The sequence below is a fragment of the Phoca vitulina genome, unplaced genomic scaffold (genome assembly GCF_004348235.1).
Source record: "Phoca vitulina isolate PV1807 unplaced genomic scaffold, GSC_HSeal_1.0 scaffold32, whole genome shotgun sequence".
Classification (NCBI taxonomy): Eukaryota; Metazoa; Chordata; class Mammalia; order Carnivora; family Phocidae; genus Phoca; species Phoca vitulina.
Genome location: NW_022589735.1, coordinates 11,231,482 through 11,245,503, shown reverse-complemented (window position 1 = coordinate 11,245,503; position 14,022 = coordinate 11,231,482). Strand labels below are relative to the sequence as shown.

The 14,022-nt window shown below is 35.1% G+C and overlaps 1 protein-coding gene across 2 annotated transcripts in view; it reads left to right on the top strand.

The window, feature by feature from the left end:
* Positions 1 to 14,022, top strand: part of SLC12A2 (solute carrier family 12 member 2) — a 104,489-nt gene that overhangs the window by 60,634 nt on the left and 29,833 nt on the right. For both annotated transcript variants that reach the window (XM_032425485.1, XM_032425486.1), the window contains exons 11-16: positions 3,866 to 3,973; positions 5,024 to 5,147; positions 6,258 to 6,359; positions 7,723 to 7,878; positions 9,160 to 9,259; positions 13,656 to 13,767. In XM_032425485.1, the coding sequence (XP_032281376.1) occupies positions 3,866 to 3,973; positions 5,024 to 5,147; positions 6,258 to 6,359; positions 7,723 to 7,878; positions 9,160 to 9,259; positions 13,656 to 13,767 (702 nt within the window). The remainder of the gene's footprint in view (positions 1 to 3,865; positions 3,974 to 5,023; positions 5,148 to 6,257; positions 6,360 to 7,722; positions 7,879 to 9,159; positions 9,260 to 13,655; positions 13,768 to 14,022) is intronic.

Sequence of the window (14,022 nt, the reverse complement as noted above, 5' to 3'; positions counted from 1 at the left end):
TCTTTTCTCCCCTTTACTAGAGAGAAGACCTGTGTTTTTGTTATCTTTGTTTCCACTTTGTATTCTGGACAACACTGGTGTTACCATTATTTACATTCATTATCATTGTCCTTACTACTCATATTTTATCATTAAATGGTGGAAAATGCAGAGGTTACCAAGTAGGGTAAATATATAACTAGAAAACAGGAAACTTGGCAATTTCTAGAAGCATAGTATTTCGAGATGCTAAGCATGGAACATTATTTACCTCAATTCGTGGAAGAAGAGATGATGTAATGGAAGAAGAGAAAATGGAATTTTTCCCCAAAACATGACAGATGAAAAGTCACAGTTATGTATAATGCTTGTGGTGTGTGTTTTGCCTTAATCCAGCAGTGTATCATATTTTCTGTTCCTTGCTTTCTCTCTTCATTTATCTCCTGTCTTTGCACTTATCTTTGAAGTCATTATAGACAGGCACAGAATTTTGTGTTTGATAAGTATATATAGCAGAAATCAAGTCTGCTCATTTTTTTTATTATTATGTTAATCCCCATACATTACATCATTAGTTTTAGATATAGTGTTCCATGATTCATTGTTTGTGCATAACACCCAGTGCTCCATGCAGAACGTGCCCTCCTCAATACCCATCACCAGGCTAACCCATCCTCCCACCCCCCTCCCCTCTAGAACCCTCAGTTTGTTTTTCAGAGTCCATCGTCTCTCATGGTTCTTCTCCCCCTCCGATTTCCCCCCCTTCATTCTTCCCCTCCTGCTACATTCTTCTTCTTCTTTTTTTCTTTCTTAACATATATTGCATTATTTGTTTCAGAGGTACAGATCTGAGATTCAACAGTCTTGCACAATTCACAGCGCTTACCAGAGCACATACCCTCCCCAGTGTCCATCACCCAGTCACCCCATCCCTCCCACCCCACCCCCCACTCCAGCAACCCTCAGTTTGTTTCCTGAGATTAAGAATTCCTCATATCAGTGAGGTCATATGATACATGTCTTTCTCTGTTTGACTTATTTCGCTCAGCATAATACCCTCCAGTTCCATCCACGTCGTTGCAAATGGCAAGATCTCATTCCTTTTGATGGCTGCATAATATTCCATTGTATATATATACCACATCTTCTTTATCCGTTCATCTGTTGATGGACATCTTGGCTCTTTCCACAGTTTGGCTATTGTGGACATTGCTGCTATAAACATCGGGGTGCACGTACCCTTTCGGATCCCTACTTTTGTATCTTTGGGGTAAATACCCAGTAGTGCAATTGCTGGATCATATGGTAGCTGTATTTTCAACTTTTTGAGGAACCTCCACACTGTTTTCCAGAGTGGCTGCACCAGCTTGCATTCCCACCAGCAGTGTAGGAGGGTTCCCCTTTCTCTGCATCCCCGCCAACATCTGTCATTTCCTGACTTGTTAATTTTAGCCATTCTGACTGGTGTGAGGTGGTATCTCATTGAGGTTTTGATTTGGATTTCCCTGATGCCGAAGTCTGCTCATTTTTTATCTTGGTCCATCTTATATGTCTTTTATAATCTCCTTCCCTAAGACAGAATTGGCAATTCTGATCTAGTATTAATAGCTCTGTAATACAGTGATTGTGAAAAACACATGGCATATACCAAACCAAATTGTTACTAAAGGGCTGAATAGAAAATGATCTTTTCAAGATTTTTTTTCTCCTTGAAATGCTCAGAGAGGATAATACTAAGGTTCATTAAAACACTTTAGTGTAGTCTTCATTTTTAACACTGGATCTTTTGAAAGATACAGGGGGAGATACTTAAATGAAATAAGGTGGAATTATGTACACTTGTAGCCAGATTGATGCACTATGGCCAGGGATTATGCTTATAGTTAACTTTACATCTGGTTTAAAGTATAAAGTTACAGTCAAGTGTATAATAGTCACTAACACCTTAAAACCATATTTCCTTTATCTCCTTGGTGTCAGTTGGCACATTGTCTTGGTCCATATAAATGAAAAGTAGGGATGCCTGGGTAGCTTGGTCGGTTAAGTTTCCAACTCTTGATTTTGGCTCAGGTCATGATCTCAGAGTCGTGAGATGGAGCCGGCTTAAGATGGAGGCTGCTTAAGATTCTCTTTCTCCCTCTCCCACTCCCCCCACTTGGGCACGCACGTGCTCTCTCTCTCTCTCAAATAAGTAATCTTAAAATATATGTATAATATATATTTATGAATACTATACATATATATTTAGGAATTTTATATATATACGTATATAGGAAGTAAATCTCCTGAGGAAGGAAGGAATTTAGGTGATGGTCACTGTTCACTACTGGTGAAATTTATAATGGGTGGGTCAAGTTGACAGTACCTGAATCCACCAGACATATTTTCCACCTCAATTTTATTTTTTCACAGTTTTCAAAAATGTGAAGGGACAGTGCAGTGAATACCTGTATACCTACCCCTTCACTTAAATTTACTATTTGTTTATATTTTACCCCTTTGCTTTATCTTTGTATATATATATATTCTTTTATCTCACTTAAGCAATTTAATGTTGACAGAATACTGTTATCAAAATGTATATTCCATCTTCATCTTTCCCCAGTTGTTTCAGTAATGTCCCTTTCAGCTATTTTTCTTAGATCCAAGATACAATCTAGGTCATGCATGGCATTTAGTTATTATTTTAAAATCCTTTAATCTAGGACTTTCTAGCCTGCCTGTTTTAATCTTCTAGGACATTGATATTTTAAAGAGTCCAGGCAAGTTACTTTGCATTTTGCTCCTCAGTTTGGAGCTGGTTAGCTGGTTGTCGTCTCATGATCTAAGTGATCAATTCATTTTTTTAAAACTTCATTAGGGAAATATTTGAACATGTGCAAAGATCGAAAAGCAGTGTAATGTACCTAGCATATCAAGCACAATCACCAATGCTTGGCTGACTTTATTTTATTTATAACTTCCTACTTCCCAGATTATTTAAAGACCAATCATAGACTTAGATCATTTCAGGTAGAAATATTTCCACATTTGGCTCTAATATTTAAGGTCTCTTTTTAAAAAGAAAAAACATAACCACAGTACAAATCTACTACCTTAATGTCAAAAAACAAAAACAAAAAAACAGAAAGAAAGAACCTACCTGACAGAAGTGTATTGTACCATCTTGAAATATTCCTGCCAGAAAACTTGTATTTCAGTCTGATGACCTGTCTCGGACTATCAGTTGACTAGAAATACGGAAGTGAGAGCAGCAGGTTAAATAACAGAAGTTGGAGGTGCAGTCAGCAAAATCCAGAGCATGAGGCTTCTATAGGACAATGACCTAAAAGTAATAAAATGTAAAGGAAACAGTGAACCTGTGGATTGAAAAAGACTTAAGAGACATATCAACCAAATTTAATGTGGAGTCCCTTTGTGGATCCTGATTTAAACAAACTATTTAAAAAGGTAAGAAAAGATGGACAGCTTGGGGGAATTTGAATGCTGATAGGATATTTGGTGATGTTAAGGAATTACTTTTCAAACTGTTAATAGTGGCTTTGCAGTTAGGATTTTTTAAAGTGCTTACGCTTTAGAGGTACATACTGAAACTTTGATGCATTAAGTGATATCTGGGGTTTGACTCACAATGACGTGGGGATTGGTTCATTATGCTATTCTCTCTGCCATTGTATGTCTTTGAAATTTTACCAAATAAAAAGATTGAAGGTGAGGGTTCGTGGTAAATCTGTTGCAGAAATTTGTAATGCATAGAGCTATTATTCCTGTTCATTATTATCATATTTCCCTGATATTAGTCTCCTTCATTAGCATAATAAAGATGTATTGTGAGTTTTTTGAGTGGTTTGTAAGACTTAATTTTCCATTTTTGTCCCTTTTTAAGGTAATGAGCATGGTGTCAGGATTTGCACCATTAATTTCTGCTGGTATCTTTTCAGCCACTCTTTCTTCTGCATTAGCATCCCTTGTGAGTGCTCCCAAAATATTTCAGGTAGGTATTTTCACATTACAGGCTTTCCTGAAGGGGAATTTATGGTAATACATTTCATTTTGGGATTGTTAATTTTTTCAGATTATTTGTTTACCTCATAGGTGTTTATGATTTATACACATGTATCTCAAGCCAGATATGTTTAACTTTGTGTGTTTGAATGTGAATGTTTCTGTTTATATAAACTCTAGTGCATTTACCTACTGTCAGGGTGTAGTCCTTGAGTTGTCTTTCTGGAAGTGGTGATGGATTTTTGCTTTTTTCGACACATTCTCGTTGCTCAAAGTTTTCTAATGTCTTACCAAGAATAAGGAATGCATTCCAAGCATAAATCAGAAGAATTAAAGGATCTTGTCCCTCTTAGCATGATGTCAGTCTTTATGTTTTACTTTACAAATATTTCAATGCCTACCATATGCCACACGTTGTGTTAACTACTCAGGGTAGAAAGATGAATAAGGTAGACATTATCTCCCTTTAATGAGCATTAGATAAACAGCTGATACTGAATAGGAAGTACTTTTTATTACTGAGTCCAAAAATGAAATGTTGATTCTGCAGCCTTGTTCTTAATATTATAGTTGTAGGCAGTGAGTACAGTAAATGTAGAATATATTTCTTAAAACAATTTTTAGTAAAGTTTTAACAAAAGTGGTTAAGTTTATAATTAGGATTTTTATCTGCTTTAAATCTAGGATTCAGACTTTTTTCTTAATGTAGGTCATACTATGTCATACTTACCAAGTGTTCACATTTCTTTTATTCATGTACATGCTTCTCTGATTTTTTTATTTTCCCGAAAGAATTTCAATATGAAGTGGGGTTAAGCAGATAAAAACTTCAGTGGTATTCTGAACCAACTACCTTTTGATGCTTGAAATATTTGGTCTCCTTTATAGATTGTAGGTAAAGCAGTATGATATGGGGGAAGAAAGAGGAACAAAAGTTAGAAACTTGTGTTCTATTCCTGAGTAACCTATTAAAACTGTAAGGAAATCTGTATGTCTAACTGTGTTACATTTCCTTCTAATATTTACGTTTCTTCCCTAGGCTCTTTGTAAGGACAACATCTACCCAGCTTTCCAAATGTTTGCTAAAGGTTATGGGAAAAATAATGAACCTCTTCGTGGCTACGTCTTAACATTCTTAATTGCCCTTGGATTCATCTTAATTGGTTAGTCATATAAATGATGTGCTAATACAGATTTTGGAGTATTTACAGTATTAGCTCTAAACATTGAATTAATTATAAACAAAACCTTACTTTGCCTAGTAAACAAAGTTAGTTTCTTTGTGGTCAATTTAAAGAATATATAGAAAGTACTGCAAATAAAAGTGCTCAATACATATTTGCTGAAATTACTATCGTCATTAAATCCTCATGAGAGGGAACTCCTAGGTTCTTGTCCCTGAAGCAAATGAGATAATAGCATAAGGCAAAGGATTTCAGTGCCCCCTCCTGAAGGTACGGCCTTCACTGAGCCTCTTTTTGGCACTTTAGCCTCTGATCGCAAGTGAGCTAATGAGTCTTCCACTGCTAAAGATGACAGTGGGCTTTTATTAAATGTCTGATGATACCACATGTGTGGAAACTCTCATGTAATGCTGCTAGGTATCTATTTGGTAAGGCTACCTTGGGAGAACAAATTAGCAATGTTGAATAAGGTTTCTCACAATCCAGCAATTCTCTTTAGGAGTATTTACCCTAAAGAAACTTGAATATATAACCAAAGAGCCATATGCAAGCATGTTTTTAGTGTCATTAATTACAATAGTGAAAAATGGAAGCAACCTGAATACCTACTAACAGAAGAATGAAACTGCAGAGTAATACTCAGGAGTAAAAAAAATTATTAAAATTGATTTTCATATATCAATATGAATGAATCTCCAATATAATAAATGTATCAGATCAAATTGCAGAATAATAAATATAAATATAGTGTGATATTATTTGTCTAACTTTTAAAATACCCAAAACGGGACTACCTAATAATTATGTTTGTGGACTATATATGTTTTTAGTAAAACCATATAATATCATTGGAAAAAGTACACCAACTTTGGAAGAATGAGGTATAAAGGGTTTCAACTATGGACCTAAGGTTTGATTCCTGAAAAGTAAAGTATACAAACTATCTGACAAAGTATAAGTATTCATTAAGTCTGAATGGTGGAAAAGGGGGTATTCCTAAGGCTGTCATCTAAAGGTTTAAAATAATTTCATTTTTTAAAAAGTCAAAAAGTAATGTGTCAGTAAATATACCTCATGTTTCTTTTGCAGCTGAGCTGAATGTTATTGCTCCAATTATCTCTAACTTCTTCCTTGCATCGTATGCATTGATCAATTTTTCGGTGTTCCATGCATCACTTGCAAAATCTCCAGGTGATTTTCCATTTTTAAAAAATTTTGTAAATGCACTAATGTCTTTGATTTTAGGGAAAACAAGACTTTAACACGTTTTAAAAGATGGGTATTGTGAGGGTTTAGCCCATTAATGCTCAGTCAGCTCTTACAGTTGAGTCAAATTAACTGAGTTTTCAAAGATCTCTTTATCGTGATGTTTCCCAGTAATGTACTGTTTCTTGTCTTAGAAGCGTGTAAGAGTGTTAATCTCAAATTTTGACTAACACTTTGAAAGAATTATTGTGCTTTTCTTTCCCTGTTTTTATTTATTTAGCTGCTTTCTGTTTCAAGTTCTGAGAACATTATTTTGGTATAGCTAACCTGCCCAGATGAATATTTTCAACACAATAAGTTTGCAGACTTCTATTATAAAGGGTCTCCTGCAACTGGAGAAGTGCCTCATATACTTTTATTGAGGGGTTTTTGTTATTAATCATAACAGTTGGACATCAGGGAAAGAATTGAAGGAGCAAAAAGCACTTTTCCTTCTAAGGACCCAAAAGCCTCTCAGAACTTTAAGAATATAAATTTCAGAGGTGTCTTTGTGGCTATGAAGGGCAGCACAAGGGATGCTTGTACTGGCCTCTTATCTTGGCTGTATTAATAACAATATCCTGGTTGTGATATTATAGTATCATTTTGCAAGATGTTATCATTGAGGGAAATTAGGTAAAAGGTTCCCCAGAATTTCTCTGAATTCTTTCTCATAACTTTGTGTGAAATTTAATTTAAAAAAAGAATATAAAATATATTAAATTATGATTTAAAAATATTTTTTGGCTATGGAATGAAAACTTTAAAACATGGTCTTCAGCATTTTTTTAGAGTGAGCTTAATTCTTAAATACTTCACTGAAGGTAAGTTTCTATACTCAACTGTTAATTTTTCTAGCAGGTTGATCAACTTCTAACAATTTTCAAGAACACTCTGTTTGAACTCTTCTGTATATTCATTAGAATATGGGTATGTCTTATGCTAAAAATCCAGAACATAAAACCACACTACTAAGGGCTGTATTTGAAAACTTCTTTCAATCTTCTGTAGTTTTTAACCATTCATTAAGATACGCTGATTTAAACTTTTTTTTTTTTTATGAAGAGTTTATTGAATACAGAAACTAGTAACATAGAATAAAACAGAAGTAAATAGATGGGCTCTCTTCATGGCCTTCAGAAATTATGCTCAGTAATGCTCTATGACTTTACTGTCGTACATTAGCCTTATACTTCTTGTTCAAAGCAACCACAGAGAAAGTCATTTTGTGCATACATATGTATCATTGCCTAAAGCAGATAAGGTCTTTGAGTGACTTTGATGTCTCTATTTTATTTGTGACTGTTAGGGTGGCGTCCTGCATTCAAATACTACAACATGTGGATATCACTTCTTGGAGCGATTCTTTGTTGCATAGTGATGTTCGTTATTAACTGGTGGGCTGCGTTGCTAACATATGTAATAGTCCTTGGGCTGTATATTTATGTTACCTACAAAAAACCAGGTCAGTAGTTTTTTACATTTATTATGTAGATTTATTATGTATATTCAAGCTAGAAAATATCTAGAAGTTCTTTGTGGCTTTTCATATCTAAACATCATCTTTTGTGTGCTTGAAAGGTGCTTTGTAAAACCTAAAATACCTCATTTCCAAATACATGTAGTTTTAGTGAAAATAATTACCACAGGGCTTTATTCTCTGGAATTCCTACTTACCCATAAATTAGATTTAACTAATCCTACTTGCAGAAAAATGACAAATTTGTATTATTCACATGTCACTGGCCTCAATATACTTTAAAATTTTCTTTGAAAGGGTTAGACTTAGTGAAATAGCTGTTGTAGTAGCTGTTAGCCTGAGGAACATGTGTATTACTGCTGCCGTCTTAGCACCCACTGTGTAGTAAGTACCACAGAACTTATGGTATACTAGAAGGACGTAGTATCTTCCCTAATTTGACAAAGGTATTTTTAGCTGGAAAACAGTTAAAGATTACCCAGAAGGTGTCACACTGGTAACTATTGGGTGTATCTCCACAGAAGACAATGATACTCGGGTATGTTGGGATTGATCCAGTATAGTATGGTGACCTCTAACTCTGAGGGAAGAACCAGTGAAAAAGGTTTAACAAGTTTGGGCCCCAGAAGGAATAGTTTAGGAAGAAATTACAAGAGTGGTTGCAGTGTAGTCATGTGAAACTGTGAGGAAACATTTTGTAATCCAGATATGACACACTGAGGTTTTGGATAAGAGTGCGGGCCTTAGAAATGAAATGGACAAAGAAGGTAATGTTTTAACCATCTTAGAAACAATTATTTCTCTAAAATAACAAATGTCTAAAATAATATTTGGTGCCCAGGCTGTTTATTCAATACAGAGTGAAATTTGCCTGTTCAAATAACTGTTAAGCACTATAAATGGTACTTTCAGAGTTTTGAAATCTTTCAGTCAGAGAGCTGCCTCTTTCCCGTTAGACCTCTGCCTATATAAACAATAATTTTAAAATTATTTGTGGAACTTTGTGAGTTGCATGCACAGCATGTCTGCAGCCCTGTCACCTTCGTTTTTTGTACATTTTGCTTTAAGAGCAATTACAGTTCAGATTAGCATTTTCATAGTGTCATGCTATGGACTTGGAACTATCGAAAGTTCTGAGTACATTGGTTTATTTTAGCAATTGATTTTTTAAATATGAAAGCACTGTTTACTTCTCTGTGTCTCAAATTGGTTATTGATTGTTGGTTAATATTGGTGTGTTGCTGCATGAACACTGTCTTCCCACAGATGTGAACTGGGGATCCTCTACACAAGCTTTGACTTACCTGAGCGCACTACAGCATTCGATTCGTCTTTCAGGAGTGGAAGACCATGTGAAAAACTTTAGGTGAGCAGGAAGGTAACATAGAATCGTTGGTCGTAGGTGGCAGTCAGGTCTTTACTTACCATTCAGTAACATTTTTGTATGCTGCTATTTCATGAGAGGTTTCCTGAAAGCATAGATTATTGTTTTTTGTTTTGGTTGGACTTTGGTTGGACAGTTTATTCAAAAACAAGGATGAGATTTCTTATCAAAAGTTGACAAAGAGGTGAATTATCTAACTTACTAAAATGTTATGAGAGTGAAAGTGTTCAAAGTCTCCCATTTGAAGGCTTTTAAGTGTCAGCCCTCATAAAGTGAACAGTTTCTTCCCCCTGTGGCCATTGAAGTTCTGTAAGTATTGTATACCTACTAAGTAGAGGCAAAGTTAATTTGCCATCAGTAAAAACCTTTTGCTTTGCTTTGTCATAGGAATGGGAACATTGAAAAGATATATTTTAGCTTTTTAAATCTTTATCAGAATTACACACAAACATAGTTGAGAGAGGAAAAACTTGGGTTCGTCATGAAAATCCACAGTTGCCCAACTTCTTGTGTCCCTCTTTGTGACATACCACAGGCCGCCGCTTCGAACTCTTCGCTGATTCATTTAGTAATTACTTGATATTCCCAGACATCATGGTGGTTTTGCTCTACTTTGGATGTTTTAGGCCTTATCTCTTGATGTCCTTCCTTCATCCACATATGGTGGCTCACGCATGCACTCTTCCCTTTATCCCATCCTCACAGTATCTTTTATGTCATTATTTTGATTAGGCCGTACTTCATATTTATGTTTTTATAACGTTTTAAAATGATTCCCAGCTGAGCCATGTAGTAAATTACGATTGCTTTTTCTTTCCTGTACAGCCTTCTTGTTTCCTCTGGAGCCATTTTTTCTTTCTTTCTTTCTTTCTTTCTTTCTTAACTTAATATGTATCACCATCTCATCCTTCACCAAACTTAGCAAAAGATGTTGTTTTCTGAGCTTCGTAGTTTCTGTTTCTTTGAAGTGTCTTTCTCACTCTTTCCTGTTTCTTTAACTTGGGTTCTTAGATTTAGCCTTGTCTGAAGTAATTGTGGTCCGTGGCCCGGGAGACTCTGCACTGGTAGGTGGGGCTTGTCAGTGAAGCCCTTCATGTAGATTAATATGGCTTGACTGGTTCTTTGAGAAATTTTTGAGAAATTTAAGTCATCTTGAAGACTTTCTTTTTTTGATATGATTAGATTGCCCAGAAAGGAGTATTTTAATATTCTGCTTGTTGATAAAAGTCCTGGCTACCAGAGTTCTTAGGTGGGAAAGGAGGTCGGGAATCTCTGGATTCAGTGTGTAAATGTTTTCTCACTCTCCCCTGATGAAAGTAGCTGTTTTTGCCCTTAGGTGTTGCTGGTGTCTCACAGACCAGAAGCCGCCTTCTTTTTTTTTTTTTTTAATTAAAAAAAATGCTTTTAATTGAAGTATAGTTGACATATAATACTGAATTAGTTTTAGAGTCACTGGGCTGGCTCAGTGGGTGGAGCATGATCTCAGGATCATGAGTTCAAGCCCCATGTTGGGCATAGAGTTTACTTAAAAAAAATAATAAAAAATTTTTTTTAAAATTTTAAAAATCTAAATTAGCTTAAGGTATACTACATAGTGATTTAACCATTATATACATGATGAAATGCTCACCATGAGAAGTGTATTATAGTATTATCAACTATTCCCGGTGCTATACTTTCATCCCCAAGACTTAACATTATAACTGGAAGTTTGTACCTCTTAGTCCCTTTCACGCATTTTGCTCATCTCCCCAATCCCCTTCCCTTTGGTGACCATCAGTTTGTTTATATTTATGCATCTGTTTCTCTTTTTGTTGTTGTTGTACTAGTTTGTTCTCTGAGTCTGTTTCTCCCTTTGTTGCTGTTTGTTTTATTTTTTAGACTCCACATGTAAGTGAAATCATATGGTATTTGTCTTTGTCTGGCTTATCTTCCTTAGTATAATACCCTCTAGGTTCATTCATGTTGTCGCAAATGGCAAGATTTCATTATTTTTTATGAACAAGTAATATTCTGTTGTGTGTGTGTATATATATATATATATACACACCACATATTTTTCATTCATTTATCTATCACTGAATACTTAGGTTTCTTCCATATCTTGACTATTGTAAACCACATTGCAATAAACATAAGGGTGCATTTATTTTTCTCAATCAGTGTTTTCATTTTCCTCATGTAAATACCCAATAGTGAAATTACTGGATCCTATGGTACTTCTCTCTTTAAGAATGTTTTGAGGAACCTCCATACTGTTTTCCATAGTGGCTGCATCAGTTTACATTCCCCAAACACCAGTGCATGAGGGCTCCCTTTGCTCCACATCCTCACTTACTTTTTGTCTTTTTGGTACTAGCCATTCTGAGTATTACGAGGTGATACCTCATTGTGGTTTTGAGGCCCTTTCTGGCAAATAAGCCCTAGCCTAACAGAATTGGGGAAGGACAGAGATACTTGTTCATCATAGTGATGGAAATGATTTGGTTCTATCTAGTGTTTTCTTGTGCAGAGTTTAAACCACTGTTTCTTACTTTGGTCTCTTTAATACATGGCCCTTTCCTCTTCCAGAAGCACCTATTACATCTAACTTACAGGCATTTTGGTGATTTTTTTTTTTTAGGCATGAAATCAGGTAGCTTCACAGCTTTCTCATTGGCTTTATGATTTAGCCTCTTCCTGATTTGTCATATCCTTTCTTGTTCTTCCATCTGCTTTCTGGCTTTCAGTATTTCCATACTACTGTGTTTTCTCCTGTTCATATTTTTGTGGGTTTTATGCCTTAAAAATCCCATCATATGATGGCATTTTTTGAGGAAGGAGTTAAAATGAAACAGATGTTTACACTCTGTCATCGTTACTCGTTGTCATCTCTAATATATTTCATACCATACTTTTTTGGCATGATACAACTATACCAAATTAAGCCTTTGTGGTATATTTACCATTTAGTAAAGATAGGGACTACAAGTTATTTAACTGTAGTATAGGTTATGTTAAAGTGTACGTTAAACTACCGTTAAAACAAAAGCTGAATTATGCACTGGTTCTACGAGATGGACATCACCGTTACGTGTGGATGGTTTATGGCGGGCGGATTTGCTGCATTTGCTCACATTCCCTGTATCTTGTCAGTCTGCCATTTCCTAGCAGGTGTTTTTGTCCATGTGGTCAAAGTCATCCCCACATCCATGGCATAGCTTACAGGAAAGGGAAACAAAGTGTGGAGGGTAGCCAGCTTCCTTTTTAGAGGAAATGGGCTGTAAGTCGCTCAGAGGGTCAGTTGTAAGCTACCAGGCAGGCTAGGAATTATGTAATTTCTACGTGGGAAGCTGTTTAACCTGCTAAAGCGTACATGGGGAGGCTGAGCAGTCTGGGCCATAGAGGATGATGTCATGTTGGATTCCCCCAAAGCCATTCTCCCAGACAGGACTGGTTTTTCAGGTAGCTTGCTAAAATTCTGAATAGGTTAGTTTTTGTTTTGTTCTGTTTTTTATGGTCTTTATTCAAGTTTTCATGCTTATTTTATGATGTTAGGAACTACCCTAACAATTTAGTGGTTAAGTCAAATTTTAGTTTACTTTTTGTTAAAGTTTATTTTAATTATATAACGTCTTGTTTTAAAGAATTTTTGGTAATGTTTGAACTTATAAAGTGGATACTCAAATATTTTTTCAGAAAATAACATTGATCTCCATTTCTAGTCAGCTAAATCAAGAGTTAAGAATATGTGAAAGTCATGCCACTATCTTGTGTCTATAAAGGCAATTGAATTTAGTTTTGATTTTCACCATAATTAATTAGAATTAAAACTTTTACTTCAAATAGAAACCTTCACATCAACTGTAATGATTTTACTGATATGACAGTTGCCATTAAAATTAAGCTAGATTAGAGAGAGCTGATATTATGAAGTAGAAATCACTATGATGTGATCAAGCCAAGAAGGAAGGTGACCTGTGTGTACATGAAGAGAAGGCCATGCTCTTAGGAAGTTTTGTGAACTCTGTGAAAGAACTGGAATATTTATTACCTTTAGAAGATGAAAAGATGTTTACATATATTTAATATATTTTAACTATTATGTGTCTTCCTGTAATACCTACCAGAATCTTGATGTATAATATTACGTATTATTTTAGAAGGACATTTTGCATGATGTTAGGTCCAAGAAGTTTTTGTTTCTGCGTTTCTCATATACTAAGAAACCCTGGTTAAAAGTCCTCTTCTTTTGAGAATCCTGTGGCCTACGTCCTGAGGACAGTTGCATAAAGGAGATTCTAGTGTAATAATACATTCTTAAGAGAAGCAACTTAAAAACGTCCATGTTACCAAAAATCTAAACTTCTCTTTGTTTTATTTTTTAATCTTAAATTAGGCCACAGTGTCTTGTTATGACAGGTGCTCCAAACTCACGCCCAGCTTTACTTCATCTTGTTCATGATTTCACAAAAAATGTTGGTTTGATGATCTGTAGTCATGTACATATGGTAAGTGTTTGTATTGTTTTTTTTTATATTAAAACATTTTTTGCTCTGTGTGTATAATTTGTAATTTGTGGGGCTTTCTAGGTATGAAACGATTTGACAAGATCTATCTGTTGAGTTTGTTCGGGGTTTTTTTTAAGTTAGTTATTTTCTTCAAAATATTATCGCCTCTATACTGTCTCAAAACTTCATTTTAGAAAAGATTTTAGAATTTTAAATCTTCGTTCTTTTTCTTATTTATTATGAGATTTTACCAAA